A 25,063-nucleotide genomic window follows, 5' to 3' on the forward strand; every position below is an offset into this window, starting at 1 on the left:
TCAAGTCATTATTTCTTTAGATTGTCTGGTAACTGTTATCTTTATATTTTCACTGTGCTTTGGCAGATTGACTCCCTAGTATTTTATGAGTAGCATGCCTTCTAGGGCATTCCCTCAACTTACATTCATATTCATTGGTAGAGTTCTCAGAGAGGAGCTTGGAATTCATGGGATACTCTGTGGTTACTCACTCTTGAACCTGCTGGTGTGTTTTCCATTAATAGTCAGCCTGTAGACACAATTAGCTCTTAGGATGGGCATTTGCCAAGAGCGCAAAGTAAAAACAGTAACTACAAAATATTACTTCCTCACCGCCCCCCTCCCCACCCCATCCCATAAACTTAGGGCACACCCTTCCTCTAATACAGTATATATGGGAAGAGTGGGTACCAAATTAAAATATAGCGAGGCATTTAAGTAGGGAACCTGTGGCCAAGGCAACTAACGACTCCTGGCATTATTTGACCTTGAAATGCTGTCTTTCATTGGGCAGGCCTCTCTGCAGCCACACTATTGATGGCCTGAGGTTAGCTCTCTTGCATTCATTTTGGATCCCTTCACTCCTACCAGAGACTTGACCCTGGAAATTGCTTCCAGTGAATGATGACCTGTATCCTTGTCTGCCTGGAATGTGGAACGATCCTTCCTCTGTGTCTTGAACTCTCCTTGAACTGACTTTCTAGTTACTGCAGGGGAAATCTCATTCTGTGTGAGTAGCTTTGCTGCTAGATTCCAGAGATGATGGGTGTGGGTGTGGAAAAAACAGGAAGAAATCCTTTCAGGGATCTTTTTCATAGATGTGAGAGGATGGCTGTATGTTGACACCTCATCACACATGACTATATCAACTGAATTAGGTGGGGAAGTAAACTCTCCCTTCCTTTATAGACTCCCCCAAGTTAAACATTTGTTGTTCAAAGAAAATCAACCTGGGTGACTTTTTGGCAAAGTCATAGCATCATAGATCTGGAGCTGGAGGGGACCTCAGATGCGGTCTAATCCAATTTCTTCATTTGATGGATGAGGAAATTGAGGCCCAGGGAAGTTGTGACATGTCCAGTGTCATATGGATTGTACACCTCAGAGGCAGGATTTGAACCCAAGTCCCCTGACTCCAGAGCTATTGCTCTTTCTTTTGTACCATACCACCTCCTCATGGTACAGTTCACAAACAATCTGAAAATTAACATTGTTTGAGGATACAGGTCTACCACAGCTGGTGGGCCTGGGGATCACACTCACTTCTTAATTCATGGTTCCACAATTTTAATAGTTTTGCATACTTTTCTTGTTTGGTATTAATTATCTTGGTGCTTACAAAGCACCAACCCAAAGACAATAAAGAAAAAATAAAAGAAAGTTGAGTTTTTCTCTTCATAGAGGAGGCTTGGTTGTAGCAAAACTCAAGAACATGTAGGACTCTCCCCACAGGGATTATGAAGATCAACTAGAAATTATGCTTCACCTTCAGGTGAGAAGTCAAATTCCTTTGTGTTGGTGGCTATTTAACAACAGAGATCAACTGGGGTGGGGTGCGGGAAGGAGGGAGATCTGGGAATTTTGGTGATCATATTACCTTTTCCCTAAATGTGTTTTTGTAATTATTTTGATTGGGATTTTTTTTCTTCCTTAATTTTGCCACTGTTCATATAGAAATGCTGACTATTTCCGTCAGTTTAGTTGGTATGGTGCTACTTTATTGAAGACATTGTCTCGATTAGTTTTCTTGCTGCTTCACTGAGGTTTTTTAAATGAATCATGTCATCAGTAAATAGGTATCCTTAGAAGTCTGCAAAGCCTTTGTCCCTTCTGGTCTCTGATCTTCCTGACCCTAATGTTAATACAAAACCAGGACTGGAGCAGTTCTCTTTACCATTTGTCCAATTCTCAACTGTGATTTTTCAACTCTCTCAAATTTGAAGATTATTATCTTTGTGACACTGGGCATGTCACTTAAACTCGCTGAGCATGAACAAGTTCCCATATTTATAAAATGGAAATAATCATAGCAAACCTGCTCGAGAGGCTGTCGTGAAGATCAAATGAAACACTGCATGTGGAAGTGTTTTTAAAACTATAAGGTGCCAAATCAACATATGGAATCGTAATCACAACATATCTGCACCTTCTTCAGTATTGTCTTATAATATATAGTATTATTGTTGGTTTCTATCCATGAATGAAAGTATTTTATGTATTTAGATTTGAATAGTCCTTATAAAAAACCATACTGAAGATTTTTTGTTTTGTGAATTCTGTCTCAAAAGATGATGGTATCCGTGTCTTCATTTTCCCTTGGCAGAGTAGGCTAAAAATACAGAACTTGATTTCCACCCACATCTCCTCTGTCCCCAACTATCCATGCTTATGAGAAAAGGTTGGGGTATCTAGAATAGCACTGATGGCTAAAATTGTCCCTTTCTCACTGCCATTTCTGCTGCTGAAGGATCTCTTTCTATTGAGGCTGACTACCATACATTGAAGGGCAGTGAAGAAATTAGAGTCTTCAGTGTTTCTGATCATTGGATTATCACAAATGATTAAATCATTGTTAGTGAGGGAGTTCCATAAAAAATGAGCTTTATAATGACAGTGGTGTTTAAAAAATCTTCATTTGTAACTACTTATTACTATCAGAACTTGATCCCCCTCCCTCCCCCCAATAAACAAGACACTTCATCTCTTGGCACTGGGAATCTTCTCTGGCTGTCCTCTTTTGTCTCAAATGCTCTCCCTCATCCACTCTGCTCACTGACTTCCATGGCTTCCTTTAAGTCCCAACTAAAATCTCATCTTTTACAGGAAGATTTTTCTAACTCCACTTAATTTTAGTGCCTTCCTTCCATTAATTATTTCCTATTTATCCTACAGCTTGCTTTATATATACTTGTTTGAGCATTGTCTCTACCATTAGATGGTAAGATCCTTCAAGTCTTTTGCCTCTTCTTGTATTTCCAGTGCTTAGCGCAGTGCCTGGCACAGAGTAGGAGCTTGATAAATATTTTTGATTAATTATTAATTGATTTAATGAAATAAAAAAAAACAGAGCAAGAAGAAACCTGGAAAGGTCACACAGTAGATCCATCAGATTCTATACAAGACTACACTTAAGTCATCTCTAAGAAGGTCTTACAGAGCTAAGTTTGCAGAAATGGACAATAGGATATTCTGATCTTTCAAAATCCTTTCCCCTTTCCCCTTTCTCCCTCCCACTTCTCAGTGGAAATATTTTCCAAATAGAGATTTAAATAGAGAACTTAAGAAATGAACCTATATTTATTCCCTCAATCCTAAGATACTGATTATTTAAAAACCTATGTAATTCCATGTTTTCACACCTGAAGAGATATGCTGATTCTGAACATCAAATGTTTAAAAAGAGTTTCAGCCATGCACAAAGCATATTACAATTTGAAACTTGATATTTTTATTTAAAATCTTTTCAGTTCTAAGAAGGTGATGTTTGTTAGTCGTAGAAGTCATCAAAATCATCAATAGAGGTGTTGTGGTTTCTAGGACGTAAAGCAGCTTCAATTTCAGAGTTGCTATCATCAGATTCTCCCCAAAAAGCTATGACAGAAAAACAGACAACTACTTAATACTTCATCTTAGTCTAGAGAATAGATGATTATCAAACATATTATAGCACAGCAGGGACAAACAACAATAATTCAGGCTGCAGTGTTTTTAGACTCTTTACCATTTATTTCCAGAAATCTCACTGAACTCTACACTGGTGAAATTCAGTAGGGCAAAAGATTTTAGGTTTTTTGTTTTGTTTTACAGTAGTGAAGATGGATGATCCTATATTTTTTGTATATTTATCTGTCTATATTATTTTTCCCCATTAGAATGTAAGCCACTTGCGGGTAGGCCTGTTTTTCACTTTGTTGTTGCATGGATAACATCTTTCACAGTGTCTGGCCAAAAGGTATTGGTCAGGTATTTAATAAAAATATTTGTTGAATTGAATTTAAGCTAACATGGCTTTGTAGACTCTCTTTGGTAGGAATTAAGGGTCACATGTCCTCTTGAGCTGCGTGAAAATGAAAGCAATCTAGGAGTATTCACCTTTTAAACTCTAAAATACAGAAACTCTCCCTCGGGGACACTATTCGCCCCTCATTCACTACTCATTTCTTCCATTCTTCTCTGCTTTTTGATGAACTTAGTACTAATCATGTTAATGGAATGGAAGGCGGGCAAGTTTTCTCAGGAGAAAGGTTATTCTAAGCTTTGTTTAGCATCATGCTATTTCTAAACTCTTTCCTAAACTTTTACTAACTTAATTCCAGGCTATATTTGCTTATTTAAATGACATTAGATCACACATCTTCTAAGGCATATTCCTATTTGTTGGTCTATGGCAGATTTTTACCCATCTGCAAAACTTTTGTTACTTATTTCTCAAAGTTCAGAAATAAAAACGAACAAACAAACAAAAAAACCCCTCAAACCTCCTTTCCACTATATTTGGCTCCTTCCTCTTTCTTTTCCCAATGGCTTGGTTCCCAACCTCTGAGCCTTAAGATCTACCTTCCTGAGGCTGTATGTGAAATCTTTACTTGAAAATTTACCTAATTTTAATAGTCTGCAGTATAGTTTAGATTGGAAAACACTCTAAGAAGGTGGATGTATTTAAACCATGTGAACTTTTACATCCAGAATTCTGAAACCTACAGAATTTAGGATGCTTATACCACAAAAGATTTATTTGTCTTAAACAAAGTCATAAACACTTTAACTAGAAATTTGGTTTATATTTGTTTAACTTACATATAGTTTATTTATACATGTATATTACAACAGATGTAATAGTTTTTAGTGAGTGTTATTGGTTGCAAAGACAAATGAAAATGTGTCCTTTAAATACATTTATTGCTTACCTTTTGATTTTAAATTGGTTGTTATTTTCCTCTTGCTTTCATCCCTAGAAAACAAAATATTATTGTAAATATTGAAGAAGTAACAATCAAAAATACAGAGATTGATATGTTCATGAAAGAGAAGTTAGGGCAGTATTGAAAGCTTTTCTCTATAAGAAAACAAAAAAAGTACTATTCATTGATAAGCACATAAATTTTAAACTTGTTGACCTTGGTCCAAGAAGAAAAAGAAAACTTCCACATTTTCTCTTTAGTTAAAAAAGTCATCTGATAGGTCTGATACCTTTGGTTGATAGGTTCTCAAAGTAAATCCCATGCCTCTAAGTAAACCTGCCTCTCCAGTCTTTCATCTCCCTTGATGTACGTGCAGTTGCCATTCTATTCTTGCTTAAATGACTGGTCTTGTGTCCAGAGTATCACAGATCCTTTTGAACCTAGTGTATTACAGATCCTTTTGAATCTGTCAAACAAGCCGTAATCATTTTGATCCTTTGTGTGCTGCATGTGTATTGTGTGGCTGCTATGAAATAAGAATGCGGGGGCAAGTGATGGAGGAGAATTAATTGTCACATTAACAATCCTGTGATAAGTAGAAAAATACAAAGCTTGATCTCAATTCAGTTGTAAAGATGAGAGTATGAAATATCTGATATGACCATTCAAGATATTAGAATAAAAATAGAACAGAATATACAAGTTAGAAATACTCATTGCATTTAAAATAGGACTGAGTTTAACAAGATTTTCAAGATAGATCCATAAATTTAGTTTAATTTAAAAAGTTTGATTTAAAACTAATGGAGAAAAAGGACATTACAGAAGCTTAGTAGAAGTTTCTATTTAGCAAAATGTTTTATGTCTGTAGTTCAATACAGAATCCTTTAGAGAAAATACTTTCTAATTTTACTTGCGTAAATGATACTAAGGTATAGAGTATTTACAAAGAAAATTGGCACTTGTTTTGTTTATTATTACTCTTAGGAGGTTTTCTAATTTTAATAAATAAAAGTGTTCTCTATTTTATAAAGCATTGTTTAATTCTGTAAGACTGATCATATATGCTGGGAAAGTCTCAAAATGGAGAGTGCGTGCAATGTTAGATCTTTAGATTTCTCTATTTAGGCTTTTGCCAAATAATTTATTTACTGTTAGGCTTCTCATCTCTTTCCTTAAAATGGATTCTACTGCTTTGTAATCAGACTGAAATCAATAAAAGAGGGCGCTCACTTCACTGAATCTCAGATATGTCTCTGCAATGTAGCTGTGGTTTAAAAATTTTTTAGATTTAAATTTCTCTGGCAAAGAATTAGCTATGAATGAATTTTTTGCTTTGGGCTACATAAGGGTCAATAGCAAATATTTTAAATATTTTGGGAGAAGAAGATCCATCAGGCTCACCGGTAAGTGAACATTGCTCATGTCCACTGGTTGTCAGAGCTCACTTCAGGCCACTGTCTACATTTGCGTTTTCCATGATCAAGTAATAAGTCTTTTAATTCAACCTTAATGGAGACATTTGACCCATGGCTGCTACTCCATGTAGCATTCCAGCCAGGAGAAACATGAACTGCAGTGAACATTTGGAGTGGTGCTGACAGATAGCTGACAATAAATGATGCTGCTCAAACAATGGGTATCACAAGTGGCAGGACAGAAATAACTTTTAAAATGACAGCACGCCAACTCAACATAACAACAAGAGTAGGTTAATAATAATAAGGGTATTATTATTTCTAGTATTATTCAATAATTCACTGGATAAACATTTATTGAGTGCCTGCTCTGTAAGAAGATTCATCTAGATTCTTAGGGGCTGGGAGAGTTACAAGCTGCCCTCCAGGGGCTTCCCAACTAGTTAAGTTACAGAAAAAGTTGTACATAATAACAAATATAATGTGAGGCAGCATGTGATAAAAGCCATGTGAGTGACACAGACAGAAAATGCTAGAGAAGTTCAGAGGTGGGAGAGAAGACTTCTGCTCAGGAGACTGGGTAAGGGCAACATCTGACCCTTGGAAGAACAGCTGAAATTTCCAAAGGTATAAATGGGGTAATTCTAGGTGAAGGGAGTGGTATGAATCAATGCTATAAAAAACCATGAGGCTAGAAACAAAAACAAAATGAACAAAAAATAACCATGAGGCTAAATGACTCTGTGGTGGGGCAGCAAAGAGTTGGTGTGGTACAGTGGAAAGAGCCCTGGCTCTCATTCAGATGACCTGAGTTCAAATCCCACTTTTGACATTTCCTACTTCTGTGGCTTTAGGTCAGTCTTTAATTTTCTCATCTGTGAAATGAAGTGGACATTCTATGACCTTATAATGCATCTCATACAATGCACTGTGAAGAGAGTGGTTTCTTCCTAATGATCATTTCATAAATCATAAAAAGGACAGAAGCAAAGCTAACCTCATCTTCATAAGAACTCGACCTGTCAGTATTCAGAGGGTGTGTGAGAGCTTAGTCCTAATTTAAACTATTTTTTCCATTTACCAATCAGAAAAAATAAAATTAATCAGTGCCTTATATATAGTCAGCCCTCAGTAAGTATTTGTGGAATAAATGGAAATTTTGTTTTTCATGATTCTGTTGTAGCACATTTAATAAATAACTGCAATGACAGCACACTATGGTTTCTACTAACAGCTATCTTGGTCAGCAAAATTAAAAAAAAAAATCTCTTAAACTGTCAAACCATATAACTTAATAGAAGAATTCCAGGGCTGAGCCAGAACCAACAGAAATATTAAAATACTAATATTATCCATTCTAATAAGCACCAATATCCCCTATTACATTATAAGCTCCTAGAGGTAGACAGCATTCCATGCGATTGTGCAAACATTCTAATACCAATTCCTATTCCCACAGTATCTTGTAGTTTACAAAGTACTTTCTCATTTCACTGCCAGGTAGGCAGTGTAAGTACTATCCTTACTTATAGGGATGAGTAGAATGCTCAGAGAGACTGGGTTTTATCCTTGGTCACACAGCTAACAGTGGTGGAACTGAGCACATGGACCCTGACATCCCAGTGTTGGTTCCAGCTCTTTCTACCCCTTTATCTTGTCTCCCAAGTCAGGCATAAAGGGGATTTAAAATTCATGCTAGAATCAACATTATTCTTTAGGAAAACATTTCTGAAATTAATCTGGAGGTCAATAGGATGATATTCCATAAGGAGACTTGCATTTTTCACAGTTTTTTTCCCCCAAGCATACAACTAACACACATAAGACACAGTATTTTTCAACCTGTGTCCCACGGACTCCTTATAGTTCTCTGAAGCAGTTCAAGATTTTTTCAACAAATCAAACTTGTGACAGTGGACAAGCACCCAGAGCGCTCATGTACTGTGCCAATTAGGCAGGCCTCTAGCTACTGAGTATAGATGCAGCTCCAGAAGGCACTGCCCTGCCTGCTCCCAGGTCCAGTTCTTATGGCTATCACAGCTGGTTTTAAGCACAGGGACCAGGAGAAGCAAATGGTCAGAGCATCCTGTGTTTGGCACATACATCAAGAGGGGCAGCAGTGCTGGAGTGCCTCCTCTTGCTAAGTCTCACACAGCTTGAAATTTTGTCCAGGCAATCCCAGAAGTTTAAAGATAAGGAGGAGCCAGAGAAAGAGTCTTCTCTTCCTGGAGTTGTTAGTAACTTTGCAACCTCTGGGACAAAAACTGGAAAACGAAGTTGAACATGCTGTCAGTAGCCTTTCAACAACTCCCATTTTCCCTATGCTATTCCAGCAGTGTTCCTGTGCCTTTTCCCTGGGTCCCTATTTCCTTCCATAAACCCAACCTTTCCACTCAATATAATTTCCCTCAGTACCCACCCTCCTTCACCGCTTTCTCGATTTATGTCCTTGTTCTATATTCCTTTCTATTTATTTACTCCCGTGACAATGCCTGTAGGATTTTCCAGGACAGTCCTAGTTTAAAATATTCTTTCCCATTTACCAAACAGAAAAAGTAAGTCATCAGACCACATATCCCAACTCTTCAACTTTGGTTAAAAAAATACAGTAACTGCAACTCTGGGTCCCTTGAGCAAGCTAGGGAGGGAATCTGGAGGGAGGATTCCTCTTGGATATTCTTATCTTTTTTTTTTTTTTTAAAGCTCTGTCAGCCTCCTTTCTGTAGTGGACCCTAAACGGAATAAGAGTGTTCTCTATCCACTTCAATTCCACACACACTGACCTGCCATGGTTAGTTCTGTATCCTCGTCCTTTTAATCCCATGTAAAAGACTGGCTAGGGAGGAAAACAACCATGATTTTGGAGAACCCACACCCTTCTGCACTGCACTCAGTGTGTTACTGGTGGTTGTGGCAAACAGGTCAAAGGAGTTCTGATGTTCCACAGGTCTTGATCCCTATCTCTCCCTCTCTCTGCCTGACTGCTTGTCTTCCTCCCTCTTTCCCCTCATGTTATTCAGTTAACACTGGTAGAAAGCATATCAAAAAATCATTTAACAAGATTTTACTTTAGCAATCAACTGAAATTTTGCTTAAAGTGAAGGGTTTCACTCATGGCGGAAAGTTTGAGGACTGCTTTATTGAGGGAATGAGGAGGCAATATAGAACCAGAAAGCCTTCCTTTGAGTGATGGAAATGAAAACTTATTCAACCACTGTCTCAAATTAAAGAAAAAAAAAACTTGCAAAAGCATGCAGAGGTTTTAGGTCAAGGAATGTGGTGACCACACTATAAAATATGCCTAGAGTCAGATTGGCTAATCTTTTATGAAGCTCGAAAGCAATGTATCTATCTTGGAAAGCATTGTTGAAACATAATTACACTATAGCAATCATATTTCTTCCCTGAGTAAGTTTCACAGGTAACTATTTGACACTGAGATAAAAAGTTCAAGATTACTTATGTGTCTAGAATGAAAGTACAAATCTCTTCAAAATTAACCATTTTGGGCAAAAAACAAAACACAACAACAAAACCCAAACCTAAAGGTAAATTATTAAGTGAACATAGTACGACTTCATGCTTGATATAGTCATATGATATTTTGCCTTGCTATTTATGCTTATTTGGAAATTGAACAAAAGACATTTTTCTCCTGGCTGATGAAAGACTTGATAAGTGCAAAGTTTGCTATCATTCTGTTCAAACATTAATAGTTCCAGCTGATAACTTGAAATCAGAAGACTTGTACTAGCTCTGCCACTAATTTAGCTAAGAAAACTTAGGCTAGTAACTGTCTACAAAATGGGAATGAGAATATTTTAAAATAATATTTTATTTTTCATTTTTATATTCATTTAAAATTTTTTTGAGTTCCAAATTTTCTCTCTCCCTCTCTTACCTCCCCCCTCCCACCCCAAGACAGAAGGAATTTGGGATGGGTTATACATGTTCAATCATGAAAACATATTACCATATTGATCATGTTGTATAAGAAAATAACACAGACCCAAAGGAACAAAAAAACACATTAAAAAAATACAGAAAGTAAAACACAGTTTGCTTCAGTATGCATTCAGACTCCATCAGTTCTTTCTCTACAGATGGACAGCATTTTTCATCAGGAGTCTTTTGGAATCTTAGATCATTATATTGCTGAGTCATTCACAGATGATCATTGCACAAAGTTGCTGTTACTGTGTACAATGTTCTCGAGGCTCTGCTCACTTTACTTTGCATCAGTTCATATAAGTCTTTCCAGGTTTTTCTGAAACCTGCCTATTATTTCTTATAACATAATATTCTATTATAATCATATACCACAACTTATCCAGCCATTCCCCAACTGATGGACATCCCCTCAATTTCCAATTCTGACCACTATAAAAAGAGCTGCTATAAATATTTTTGTACAAATGGATCCTCTCCCCACATTTTTTTTTATCTCGATAAGAATATTTATACTGCTTAACTGCCAGAGTTAGAATTAAATAAGAGAATGGAAATAAAGTTGTCACCATAAAGACTAAACATTTTAAGCATTGTTAAAAAAACCACAGCATAAGTAATATATGTCAAATGACCACTTTATATTGGGTAGTTGGATAAAACCAATTATTTTCCTTAACTTTTGTAGCCAGAAGTATCTCCTATTAACTATATTGAGATGGAAAACTACTAGTAATTAAATCATGTAACTTCATTAATTCAGAAACCATGAAATATGCATGAATATCACTTCATAATCTTTTTTATAAAAGCAATATAATATTTCCAGCGGAAGAGATCAATGGGAAAAATACTTTCATTCTTTGGATAGCCAGTAAGTAGACGCAAAAAAGGGGCCAAATTATCAGTCAGTCAGTCAACAAGCATAAATGTCTACTATGTGTCAGGTACCATTCTAAGTGCTAGGGAGACTAAGGCAAAATATTCAGACAGCTATACAAGCAAAACCCATTATTTGATTGGACTGCACCTAGAATACTGTGTTAGGTTCTTGGCATGATATTTTAAACAACACTGATAAGCTAAAGACCATCCAGAGGGGCAACCAGAATGGTGAAAGACCTTGAGATCATGAGGATAAGTTGAAAAAACTGGGGTTGTTATTCTGGAGAAGATTCCAGAGGGGAAATGAGAGCTACCTTGAAGTATTTAAAGGGCTGTCATGTGGAATAGAGATTAGATTTATTCTGCTTTGGACCAGATGGCATAAATGAAAACAACTGGCAGAAGTAGCAAAGAGGTAGAGTGGTGCTTAGTGTTAAGACTTCCCAACAACAGAGCATTCCAAGAGTGGAATGGGCACCTCAGGAGGTAGAGTGTTGCCCTTCACGAGATGTCATCAAGCAAGCACTGGACAATCACTTGTTGGGTCTGCTGTAGCAGGGATTCTTGTTCAGGTATGAATTGAACTAGTTAGCCTCAAAGAGTCAATCCAACTCTGGGCATCTGTGATCAACAAAAGACATTTTAAAGTAATTTTCTTCTGATGGCATTCTGCCAAATGTAGTTGAAATCAGAAATTGTATTTGCCCCTCTGGAAACTTATCATCTGAAGCAAATAACATTGACATGAACAAAAAAGGTCTATGACTTGAGTAACAGTTGAGTATCTAAACAGGGTTACATCTGTGGGAAATCCGTGATTTCTATTCAGTCAAGAAGTTGCTTGGTTTGTTATGTTCTGGGTGGAGAGTGAAATAAAAAGATTAAAAGGTGGGAATGGTAGGACTAGATGAAGAAAGCACTAAATAAATGTGCCTTTGAGGTATAGAGAGCAAGGTCCAAGTCAGGAGTTACGGTTGATTGTTGATAGATATGAAACAAAGTCTTCATTTATAGACGTGGATGCGCTGATTTGTGCATGTGTGCATGAGATTGCTTCTCCTTCATGAGGAGAGGAAATGGCCAAGTGCTGGTTACCTTACCTTCTTTCTCCCTTCCCCTTTAAAAAAAAAAGTTGCTTTAGTATGATACAGTTAGTGGATTTAGCCAGTAGAAGTCTAATAGGGATGATATCTCATGGGAAGATTTCTATGCCTTGTTCTACAAATCTTTGCTGCTGAGGGCCTTAGGAATGAGAGGGCCTAAAGACCAGCCTTCAAGAATCTCCTTTCAAAAATAAAATGCCTTTGGGAGAAGGGTCACACCATAAGCCATTATCAGCTAACATCTTAATTATCAGTTAATACCTTAGTTGACTCCCAGGTGACAGCAAGAAGACATAGACTAGGTACCTGAAGGTCTTTTCCCTTCAACTTAGAGGATGGGTTATGAGAAAAAGTAGGACAACAAGATATAATTTGTTTATTTAACAAATTTGTCGAGGGCAGGCTCTGGCCATACCATTCAAAGTCATCTTAATATTCCACTGCTGGTACATGTGCCCTAGGTTGTAAATTCATAACTTAGACCAGTGGTGTCAAGCTTGAATAGAAATGGGGGCAGCTAAATCATACATAAGGATTCCTATGGGCCACATATTGACTTAGTTTTAAAATGTAGTATTATCTATGTTTAATTGTTTTTTTATTTTTATATATTATTTATTTATTATATTACATATAATAAAATATTATAAAATATCTTTTATTTATTTTGTTACATAATTCTCAATTACCTCTTAATTTGGTTTGGGCTGTACTCAGGAGTGCTGTGGATTGTATGTCTGACACCTCTAGTTTAGAGAATAGGTAGAGGCAAGAGTGATCAATGTCAACTTTGATAGATGTAGCTCTACCCAACAATACAATGATCTAAGACAATTCCAAAAGACTCATGATGGAAAATACTATCCCCATTCAGAGAAAGAACTATGGAGTCTGAATACAGATCAAAGCATACTATTTTCACCTTTTTGTTTTTTGTTTTGCTTTTTCTTTCTCTTGGTTATTGTGTTTTATTCTCATTCTTCTTCTTTTTTGTTTGTTTTTTGCTAGGTAGTGGGGTTAAGTGATTTGCCCAGAGTCACACTGCTAGTAAGTGTCAAGTGTCTGAGGTTAGATTTGACCTCAGGTCCTCCTGACCCAGGGCTGGTGCTTTATCCACTGTACCACCTAGCTGCCCCCCTGATTCTTCTTTCACAACATGACTAATGTGGAAATGTGTTTAATATGATTGTACATGTATAACCTATATCAGATTGCTTGCTGTCATGGGGAGGAGGGAGGGGAAGAAGGGAGAAAAAAAGTCTGGAACTCAAAATCTCATAAAAGTGAATGTTGAAAACTTTCTTTACATGCAATTGGAAAAAATAGTATTAAATTTTTTTTTAAAAAATAGAGATGAAGATTAGTTGCTTTTTGCAACCTTCTTTAAATTTTCAATCCCAAAAGAAAGGTATTCTGTACCAGATAAGAATAATTATAGCTAAATCCTCAGAAGGGGATAAAACTCACTTTCCCAAGACAAGGGTAAAAACTTTATAAAGTTATACTGGAAAATTCAGACTAGAGAAACTTGTCCATTAACTCCTCTGCATTTCCCACACAGACAGACACACATACATACACACACACACACACCCATGACCTCCATTTGCCTAGCTAGGGCAGTAGGTAGAATATATGTAGACTTGTGCTTGGGGGATGGTCCTAGGGTCCAGGGACTTACCTTCATGCACTATTCTGTCCAGGTATGTTAAGAAAATAAGTACACGAAAATCCAGTGGAGCTGAAAACATGTGAGCACAGGCAACTGCATCAAGCCTGACCTAAAGGGGACTGGAAAACCAGTTGAGTACAGCCCTGTCTCCTCCAAGGTTATTCAAGGCAGGAAAATATGTGGTGGACATAGATTTGGCCCAGCCACATGAATGAGAAGAAGAGATTTGGCCCAGACACATGAATGAAAAGAAGAGAGTATGGAGGAACTGGGTGAGCTGAAAATGTGCCAGAACTGGTGTTTACATAGGATCTAACAGACAGAGCCTATCTTGTCCCCACAAAGGTTACTCAGGGCAAGAGACCATGATGACAATCCCCATTTTCCTAATTTAAGGAAGCTGAAGCAGCCTTGTAGGGTAGGTTAGCTATTCAAGAGGGAAGAACCAAAGAGTGAATGATGGTAGAGTACAAGAAAAAGGTTGAAACACTAAAGATGTCAAGAGAAAAGCACCTCAATATAAGTCCAACACAAAAGTAGATAAACAACAAAGAAGTTTCTGAAAATAGAAGAATGAGTAAAACTTCGCAGAGATAAAAACAAGAGATTTTATGTTAGTTCGGTAGTCTGGTGAAGGGCTATAAAGAAGGGAGTTGAGATGTTGGAGCTGATAAAAAATGTTGTAGGTAGCCATTGTTGGGTCTAAGGAATAGGGTAGCATTGACAAAATTATAAGACAATATCTTAGTAATGACATCAAGGACTAGAGGAAGATGGAGTATACCTGGAACTCTCCAAGAATTAATTTAAGCACTTAGTACGTATCAGGCACTTTGAAAAGTGAATAGAACAAAGGCTATAGGGGCTAGAAAGGAAAGGGAAAATTTGGGCTCTGATGAAGGAAAAAGTGGTAAATTTGGCAATAGAGCAGATATGTGAAGAGAATATCAGTGAGGGGTCAAAAATTACTTAGACTTCCTTCTTCAAAAGTCAGTGATATGGTGATATTGATAAACGAAAAGTAGAAATCTATGAATGGGGGTATTTGGAGAAGAAAGATGCCTTTGTTTTACACAAACTCTCTGAGTTTTATATAACTGATGATCGGATATCTAATTTGAGTTACTCTGAATTCACAACTAGACAGACAGATCACTATGTCATACAGTGTCCCAGTATATAGGAGAAGAGCAAAAAATAAGATCAAACTCCTCAGAGTAATTCTCAAAGGAGCTGTTATAAACATGGTTAGAGAGACAAACCAGGAAAGTACTACATTAAAAAAAAAAGTTAGTAAAAATGCACTTTGAGGAGTAAGTGGCATAATGGAAAACACATTGAATCTGAACTAACAGATCTGGATTTGACATGTAGGAATTTGAAGTTACTTCATATCCCTAAGCTTCAGTTTCCTCATCTGTTAAAGGTGGATAATATTTTTGTTACTTACTCCATAAGTAGTGAAAACACTTAGTTGATGTCATCAAAAACTTGGAAAAATATCAAGGAAAGTCCAGGTGTAATACTGTTTATTGCTTTTAAAATGAGGTTCCCAGTGCCATGGACTTTCAGCAGAGTAGTGGCAGAAGCCATGAATAAGAGACCTGGCTGTAAGGGAATTCATACAGTGGGGTATACCTGGAACTCTCCAAGAAGTTGAAGGTGAAGAAGGTGAAGAAAATATGGGGCAGTGTATGACCAATAAAATTAATCAAGTTAACAAGTTCTTATTGAGAGCTTACTATATATTGAGAACAATAATCAATCTCTTGAGATACTGGGTATGTATTTAGGGAGGTGGACAGTGATTTTAGTCACTAAGCTCTTTTATGTATAAAAAGCTGCTGCCGCTGACTCAAAATAAAAAGGATATGAGCTTTAATAGAGTGATAGGTTATATTAAACCATCTATGTCTTAATACAATCTATTTGTTTTGAGCAATGGCTTCCCCAGGTGATCTCTTCAAAGAAGGCAAAATGATTTGAATGTTTGCTAGAAAAGAATCAATCTCATTACCTATTGCACACCTTGTATGGAATATATATTGATGGCAAAATATAATTTAATTTGTACTTTTTGGGGACAGAATCCATTCTATTAAGCAATGCATAATGATACATTAATATTCACTTAAAAAGAACATACAGTAAAAGAATTGGATTTCTGATCACTATTGGGTTGGTCATTATAGTTTACAGATACTTTGAGACATTCAAATGAACTTGTAATAGAATTTTGGTATAATGAAAAGGAAATAATACTAGGAAGATGACTCCAGTTCTAGTCCCTGTCCTAATTTAATAATTACATAATGTAATAACAACGCAAAGACAAATTAGGCAAGTATTATATCTTAGAAAATAAGGCAGAAATGGTTACTATGGAAGTAGTATTTGATGAATATATAAACCCATCACTACTTGTAGTAGTTCTAGCTACTGGTTGTTCTGGTTGCTATACAGCTTTAAGGTTTGCAAAGTGCTTTCTTCACAACAATCCTTTGTGGATAGATAACGAAAGTATTACTATCCCATTTTATATATGAGGCAACCGAGATTCAGAGAGGTTGACTAATTTAACCATATAGCAAGGTCATGCATTTATTTTTTTGTTTTCATGCTTGGTTCATCATGGTACAATTTTATTTCATGCTAGGTTCATCATGGTATAACATTCCTACCCACTAATAGGCAAGTACATAACCTCTCTGGTTATCTCACCTTGAAATGAGGATAATCATACCATAACTGCCCACTAAAGGCAGGTAGGGGGAGTAGGGAAGAAAGAATGGATCTTTTGATTTTCTGAGATCTCCTCCAGCTCTATGAATCTTATATACGTTATAAGAAGCAACATTGTTATTCTGTAGGAACAGAAACATTCTGAAGCCAAAAGAAGAGGAAGCAGTGTTATAAGTACCTCCTTCTTCCAATTTCTTTTGTGTGTGTGTGTGTGTGTGTGAATGTATATACATATGCATGTGTTTGGTAAATAGGGAGTTATAGCAAATATTGATTGCAAATTCCATGAGGTCAGAGACCATGTACATTTTTGTGTATCTCACAGAGGCTGGTATAGTGCTTTGCATATGTAACATCCACTCGGAGGCTAGCCTTCCAACCTGCAGTCACAGGATGGCAAATTCAAGCCAAGTTCAGAGACCTCTGTGGGACTGCACTCCTAAAATTATGCTTAAGAAGCACCCACCAATGTTTTTTTTTTACTTTTGATAGTCATCCAGTTGACATAATTAACTTGAAGCAAAGGCATTAACTGAAACGGCATAATATAAAGAATAGCAACCAACATTTTGCCTACAAACCTGCAGTGTATTTTCTCCCAAATACATACAGTGTCAGTGCGAAGAGTGATTATATACACAGAACACTAGCAGAGGAGGCACACATTTGGCCAAGGCAACTCACACCTCCAACACTGCAGGGCCCCAGCGTTTTTCCTTTTCTTGTAGTGTCCTTATGCTGCTCTTCCTGGGTACAGAATATCTTCCTTCCATGTCACTGTCCTGGACCTGCCCCTCCTCTCAGCTCAATTGTACTCCACACCTAGAGTCTTTGGGCCTGTTTTCTTCAGCTCTACCCAGGTGGTAAGAGGAATCTCCTTCCCCACACTATACTCTGGAAAATGCACAAGGGAAAAGTTAAAGAGTGATCCCTCTCAAGAGTTAGGTTCTTCCTCCAAAGAAGACTTTTCTCATGACTGTCATGAATGACTCCTTTACAGGGAGAATCTGTAGGGCTGACTAGCTTGCCTTTTAGAGGCCATCATTGGGGTGTCTGATTCTTCAGCCATTTTATTTCTTCAAAATGATGCAGTAACTTTTTCACACTCCCACAAGAAACAGTGAAATGGAAGTGCTTCTTTACATGCCTTTTCAATCTGTAAAAAGGTCACTCAGGGGTAAGCTACTCAAGTACCCTTTATAAGGTTTAAAAAAAAAAAGGCTTCAAAATCTGTAAGGGGCTCACTTTTTACAAGATATAAATGCAACTACCTAAGTCGGAAAAAACAACAACTTTAACATCTCATTGTCTCTGTTACCTGTTCCACATTTTTTGTAATTTCATCAAGTGAGTTAGGGAGAACTCAAGAGATCAGGGATCTACTGATCAAAAACCCTCTCCCCCAAACCCAGTATACTCCTAGACATACAGTAAGTATTCAATAAATATTTACTAAATGTTGAATGAACAGAAGGATTTTGTTGTTGTTCAAAGCTAATCATTCCTGAATTGAATGGGTGCTCTTCATCTCATTAGACTTATCGTCAAATAATTGAGTTAGTGAGCAGAGTCAAGGGAATAGGTTTCTTGCTGAGAAGAAATCCATCTTGTGGGTTGGCAATTTCAGTGAGGATAGACATTTTGGTGAGGAATGAAGTATGCTGTAGTAGTGGGGATCAGTTCACATTAGGCAGTTTTAATTTTCTTCTTGAAGTTGGCAAAGTGGTGTTTGATAAGAAACAAAGAAGTTTAAAATGTGCAGCATGGTATGATGAAGTTGCACATCTATAGCTCAAATCCAGGCTCTGCCATTTAAACCCTGTGTGGCTTTGGGCAAGTTGCTGAAGTTATCTGTACTTTGCTTTCCTCATTTGTAAAATTAAGGGGTTAGACAAGATTAGCTTGATATCTATGACTCTTTCAGTTGGTTACTGAGGACTCTAGCATTTCTTCTAGTAGAATTATTTCCTACTCAACTACTTTCCTGGACTTCACCATCTCCAGAAACTCATCCTTCTACAAGATGAAAGCAACTGAGAAACTCACACCTCCTCAGCAACTCCTGCCTCTGGTTGGAAGGGTGGAAGGTGAACATCTGGGAGCTCCTTCTTCATCTTCCTCCATTTAAAGATGGCACCCAGGGAATTCTCCTCATCATTTCCCACCCAGCTACTTTCCTAGACTTCATCATGTCCAGAAACTCATTCTGCAAGATGAAATCAATTCAGAATTTCCTATCTCCTTGGATCATTTCCCACCCCAGCTGCTGTAACACAGGTAACTTCTGTTCCCCTAACCCTCCCCTCTGGCTTTTCAGTTTCTTTTTATGTATTGTCTCCTCCATTAGACCGTGGGTTCCTTAAGGGCAGGGACTATCTTATGCCTTTCCTTATAACCCTAGCACTTAATACAGTGCCTAGAACACAGTAGGTGCTAAATAAATGTTTATTGGCTCTGATTGAATTCTTTTCCACACCCAGAATAGTCGATAGCAGTGATTTCTTAATTACTTCCTCCACTAAATTTTATTAATCTCCTTTTATTTGTCAAATGTGGCTTCCCTCAATTCATCCCACACAGCCAAAAGCTAAAATAAAAAGAGAGGTACATTCAGGAATTTAGATGGGGAAGAGAGGATTGGGAAAGAAAGCTGATGAAGACAGACAGGTGTCCTGATATCCTGCAAGCCTGTGCATAGGATATAGGAAAAAAGGAGGTAAGCTCTTGTAATTATGTTATCATATATCAGACCAAGACTTATACTGGATAGGACTTTATAGAATGATTCCAAAGGTTGGATAATGTGCCTTGCTATAAACAAAAGCAAGATGAAGAAGTTTTATGAATCTTAAAATAAGTTCGACACGTCTGACACATGGAAGACACTTATTGCTTATTTATTATTTTATTCATTTTGCCTATTATCTGACTCTCTAGTCATTACCTAGAAAATACTTAAAAGAAAAAAACAGCATTTGTGGTTATAATGATTAAAATGGGCAAAACAGAAGAAGAAAATCTCAATGTGTCAACAAATTTCAGAAAATATTTTCTAGTCCTAAGTAAGCAAAAGCACGAAGCAGTTTTAATTTTATAAAGTCTGAGTGCCCCCTGATGGCTAACCAGGTTCTTTACACTGATACACTATCCCTTTTTAAAGGTGTCCTGTTAGCAACTTTCTTAATGACCTTACTTAATTAAGAAGATAAGTGTGATTTTATGCATTACTTATATTTCAAAACATAAAATTTATGGTTTTATCTAAGAAGTAGTTGCTATGGTAGATTTTATAGACAATACTAATTTGTTAAGCCAAATAAAAAGATCAGCATATATGTATACATATATATATTAAATAGCCATAAGATACCTTTAAAAATCAGATATGTTGGTTTATTGATCCTCTGTCATGTTCATGTAATCCAGAAAAATGACACAGTCAATTAAACAAAAAGAAATAAATCATTGAAACTGAAACAGTGTACCATTAGCTAGAATGCTAGTGACCTCCACTGGCTGTTTCTGTTGCTACAGGGCTATAAAATGCCACACACATAGCATGCTGCTTGCTCTTTCAGGGAGATTCAGTTGTGACTTATGATACCTTTTCCCCAGGCAATTATATTACGTTAGCACATTCTTTTCTTTTGGAAAAAAATGTTATCTCTATCCAACCATTAAACTTAAGTTACATGTCAGACTGTTAAAATATATTCTCAGTTAAGTAAATGAATCTAGGAGAATAAAAATAGTTTTCTGGTGAAGGTAAAACAAGACAATGTTTGTTAGAGAAGAGGAAGCTCTGGCATGCACCTCTGAACAAAAGGGAACAAGTGGTCTTTACTCAGAGAGCAGCTTCCTATTAAGACTCACTCCTTCGTACATTATGCCTTTCATCCCCACTCAACCACAAAATGATTTTGCTGTAGGAAATACAATAGTAGAAAAAGATTTACAATGAAAGAATCTTTAATAATAAACTGTTGCAGATCTGCCTACTTCCCCATGATTTATAATACAATAAACATCGGATTCTATTAAGTCTCATGCACTGAAGACACTGCACTGAAAAACTGACTATGAAAGAACTCAATTCTTCCCATCTCCACTTCCATAATAATGAAATGAGCATGTATAAATGTGTTAAGAGTATCTCTTTGCATCTTTTATAGCTTGTGTGTATTAATCTGTAAAGCTTATTAAGAAAGTCATTGCTATGCAAAGCAGCACCCAATCTCTTTCTCTTGGTTTTCAACAGAGTGCAGTGTTTAGCCAATAGGACTGGTCCTCTGCCCCTCATTCCGCATTCATAACATGCAACATTTGCACAATGTATCTCTCAAAGGCTGCTGAATAGAAAGCCTTAATACTCATGTAAACAACTGCAAACCAATTACTTAATGAATCAGGCCCACACATAATGAGGTGCCAGACAAAGAGCTATAAATGCATTTTTGCGCCCAAGCCCCTGCTTTAAAGTAAAATCCCTCAGCTGTAGTTTGGGCTTAACTGGCACATCATAATTATTGTCTCTAGGACATCAGAGGAAGCCATTTTTTATTTAGGTCCAGCAGGGTCTTTTTTGAGGTCACTCATCAGCTCACTGACAAAATAGAGCAAAGAAGAATTTTTAAAAGTACTACAGCAGTCCTGCACTGTTATGTTTATTCTCAAGTACTGGATTTCGAGACCACTTGTAAAAGCAATAAAGCACAAGAAGTGACTGCAATAAGTGGAATCCTTAAATGTAAGCCTTGAAGAAATATCAGTGTGTCCCAATCACAAATAAGCAACAACCCGAGCTCTCTGGTACAATATTGCATGTTTCTTTTCTTTAAAAACAAAAACCAAAACCAAAACCAAAAACTGAATTTACAGACCTCCTCAATATAGAATTAATGTCAAGTACTCAGAATCAACTATTCGTAACAAACCATGTTTTTATTTAAGCATTATATTATGTGTCATTTGTTTAGAAAAACTATCATGCAATAACAATAAAGACTATATTCTCCTTAGCTGAAAGAAAACACAACAAAACCTGATTTTGGTTGTATGAATTGTAGGTATCAGCAACATAGGACACAAAACTAGAATTGCACAAAATTGGCTTCTAAAATTCAATTGCTTTAGAAGCATATTTGAAAATTCACTGAAATACATGTATAAAGACCAAGTTTAAGAATTAAGTTGCCCAACATATATAGATTCAATGAAAAAACTTAAAATAACCTTTATAAACTAAGACTTGCACGATTACTCCAATGGTAAAACTGACAAAATATTTGCAGAATTTTCTGTCTCTTCATATTCTCTCTGAAAGGTCCAAGCTTTTAATTTTATAGGATCATTATTTTAAAAAAAGCTCTTCTTTTTTTTAAACTACCTATCACAAAATATTAAGGCTTACTTGTGCAGAAAAAAACACATTTACTATTACTGTGAATAAAAATTTAAAAATTCAGAGTATTAATCTGAATATTGCAACTTGTCAAGTTTTTATAAAGAACAGAACTTAATTAAAAAATCAATCTGTTCTTCCTTATCCTTATTTAGAAAAAAACCTGACTATTTTCATAGAAATTAAAGTAAAACTTAAATTTGAAAAAAGCAGATTTCAGAATACAATTTTTAAAAAAAGCCCAAAAATTTATGTTTAAAAACAACTATACATATTAACTGAAATACAAAATATCACAATATTATAAAGGATACTTAGCCCAGCAAGGCATTATAGTTCACCACAGACTTTACTCTAATTTTTCCTTAAGCATTTAAACTAAAGCAAAGGAGTATTTTGACTTTTTACATTTTCCTCTACTGATTCCTCAACAGTAACCTGATTATCATTGCTTGATTAGTATTTCACACTAATGAAAAACCAAGGGAACAACAAAGTAAGAACTGGAAGTGTTTTGGTTAACACATATTAAAAAAAGACAAATTGTGTCCTTTAGGAAAACTAGGTAATTAATTAAATGTATTCAATTTGAAAGCAAAAGGCAGATAAAAGTATAGTCTAGCACTAAAGATTTAAAAAAAACAAAGGAACACAAAAATGAGTATCTAGCTATGACTAGTTTATATCTCAGAAGCCTCTAGAAGAAGAAATGCATCTCTTTATTTTTTCAAGACTTTATGTTCTATATCTGCCCTTTTCCTGACAACTTCCATTGTCTGGTCTCTAAGTAGCCCTACTGCGAGCAGCTGTACACGCTAATTTGTGGTTCACTGAGATGTCAATTGAGTCTTAAAATGAGAAAACAACAGCTGCAAAACAATACCTGGCTTTGGTGCAAATGTTTTCAAAGGTGTACTAAAGTTTAAGCTGCTATTTTTACATAAACAAAAACACAAAAATTAACCCTTCATCAAGTTTCAAAACAAAATAATATATAGTCAGTTTTTTTCATTTTCAAGTGACATTTCTCATCTTGTTAAAGCCTTTCAAAGAATGCAATGCTTTTCATGACTTTACCTTGACAAAGGACTTCCTTCACTAGATGAAAAACTAGCTTCTGAACCGATTTCATTACTTGTCTTTGTCTTGAAAGTACTGCTGCCAATATTCAAGCCTGTGGTAAGTAAAAATGCTAAATGTAAATGTTTAGTTGATCCTCAACAACGAAATGAGATGAATAAAAAAGAAGACACAATGACTTTGGGAATACTGTCAAGAGAATAAGACATTACTCAGGCACAAAAATAAGGAACCCTCATACACTGGAAAAAGCACATGGTGGAATATCTGTAGGTAGTGATACTTAGACAAAGCAACAATAAGGAGAGAATAAAACAGCCATAAATGTTCCAGTTTGAATGACGACAAATGACTAGAGAAGCCTTATGAATGTTTTATATCAATGCATAATAAATAAGTTTTATGATACATGACCAGGGATCATTTACCACAATAAATGATATTGAGTCAGACTTGAAAAATGACAGACCTTCTTAGACTGAACTACCTATGTCACACTTTCAAACCTCAATGCTAAATCTCCTATCTTACTGGTTGAGAATAACAAATTGCAATTCCCACTAAAATCTACCAAGGGTACTCCTTAACTAGTCTGAAAGGTCACTGCTGGGCAATATAAAAGTCAGTCTTTTCCCAGGAGTCTGGTGAACTGTCACCATGGTGCTTCTAGCTCGTGGACGGAATCCTTGACTCCTGCATCTTTATGATCCTCTTTCCTGTATATTTTTTCTACAAAAGTTTTGCTCCTAACAGCTAATTGCTGAGAATACAGACCAGAGAGAGGTCTCTTTGAGAAAAGAATCTGTTAAATTTCTAATCTGCATAGTCTACAAGCTTAGATCATTTTAACCTCAATAGTAAAACAATTCTAATGAAAATTTACATCTGTCAAGCACACTACTAATATCAAAGAGTTTAATGAGCCAGGGATTACTGAGAGGGGATACTGAGGCATAAGGCACAAGTCATATAACTAGTCCAAGGGCAAAGCAAAGAAAATCAGATATCTAAGGCTGAAAACCTTACCAGTTAGACTTCTTGACATCATATATAGCAATCTGCACAAAAACATACATTTTTTCCTTTTTTCCCCACCAAATATCTATTCTTATTCTTTAGGTCACTGGTTTACTTAAGTAAAATCTGCTGAAAAAAGTTTATATATGACAACACTTGAAAGAGATGAACAGGAAGATATAGAGATCATAACTCCATTAAAACACACTAAATCTGAAGCACTTTCAGAATCTTAATGTAAGAAAATACTGTAAATGGTGCAGTGTGGTCAAATGGATAAAGTAACTTAGCCAGTCTGGAGTCTTTTATTTTACATGCCTCCTGAATCCAATTCAGTATGTGGCTATGGACAAGGAACTTAATTTACTTAGTCAACTATCACTGCTCTGCCACATACTGAATACTATCAAAATATTTAAGGCATGGCTCAGATGGTATAACAATTCTAGGTAATAATTTGTATCTTCAACCTGGATAATTTTGTACACAAAATAAACTTTGCTTTTCAAATTAAATTTTATTTTTTTCTAATTATCAATAATTTATTTCCCTCTCCCTCCCACTAGAAAAAAACAAAACCTTAGTAACAACTTCTCACATTGCCTATGTCCAAAAATGTGTCTCATTTTGCATATTTGTTAATTATTCCTTTGTCAGGAGGTAGATAACATGGTTCATCATCAGTCTTCTGGAATTATAGTTGATCACTGCATTGATCATTTTTTATTTCAAAATTACTTCTTTTTCAATTTTATTATAGTATAGATTCTTCTCCTGGTTCTGCTCATTTCATTTTGCATCAATTCATGGAAGTTTTCCCAGGTTCCAAAGAAAAGTTTATACAAAAATGACGAAAAGATCTAATTCTGTTACTGAATACCTATGCAATCTTTGGGAAAGTCACTTAATCTCCTCAT

The 25,063-nt window shown here is 36.1% G+C and overlaps 1 protein-coding gene across 6 annotated transcripts in view; it reads right to left on the reverse strand.

The window, feature by feature from the left end:
* Positions 1 to 3,404: 3,404 nt before the first annotated feature.
* KIZ (kizuna centrosomal protein) overlaps positions 3,405 to 25,063 on the reverse strand; it is a 205,913-nt gene continuing 184,254 nt past the window's right edge. For all 6 annotated transcript variants that reach the window (XM_027840432.1, XM_027840428.1, XM_027840431.1 and 3 more), the window contains 3 exons: positions 23,127 to 23,223; positions 4,887 to 4,930; positions 3,405 to 3,570 (listed from right to left, as the gene is read on the reverse strand). In XM_027840432.1, coding sequence (XP_027696233.1) covers positions 3,467 to 3,570; positions 4,887 to 4,930; positions 23,127 to 23,223 — 245 coding nt within the window. In that variant the 3' untranslated portion in view covers positions 3,405 to 3,466. The remainder of the gene's footprint in view (positions 3,571 to 4,886; positions 4,931 to 23,126; positions 23,224 to 25,063) is intronic.

This window comes from Vombatus ursinus, unplaced genomic scaffold (assembly GCF_900497805.2).
Source record: "Vombatus ursinus unplaced genomic scaffold, bare-nosed wombat genome assembly UNPS02014841.1, whole genome shotgun sequence".
NCBI classification, from domain to species: domain Eukaryota; kingdom Metazoa; phylum Chordata; class Mammalia; order Diprotodontia; family Vombatidae; genus Vombatus; species Vombatus ursinus.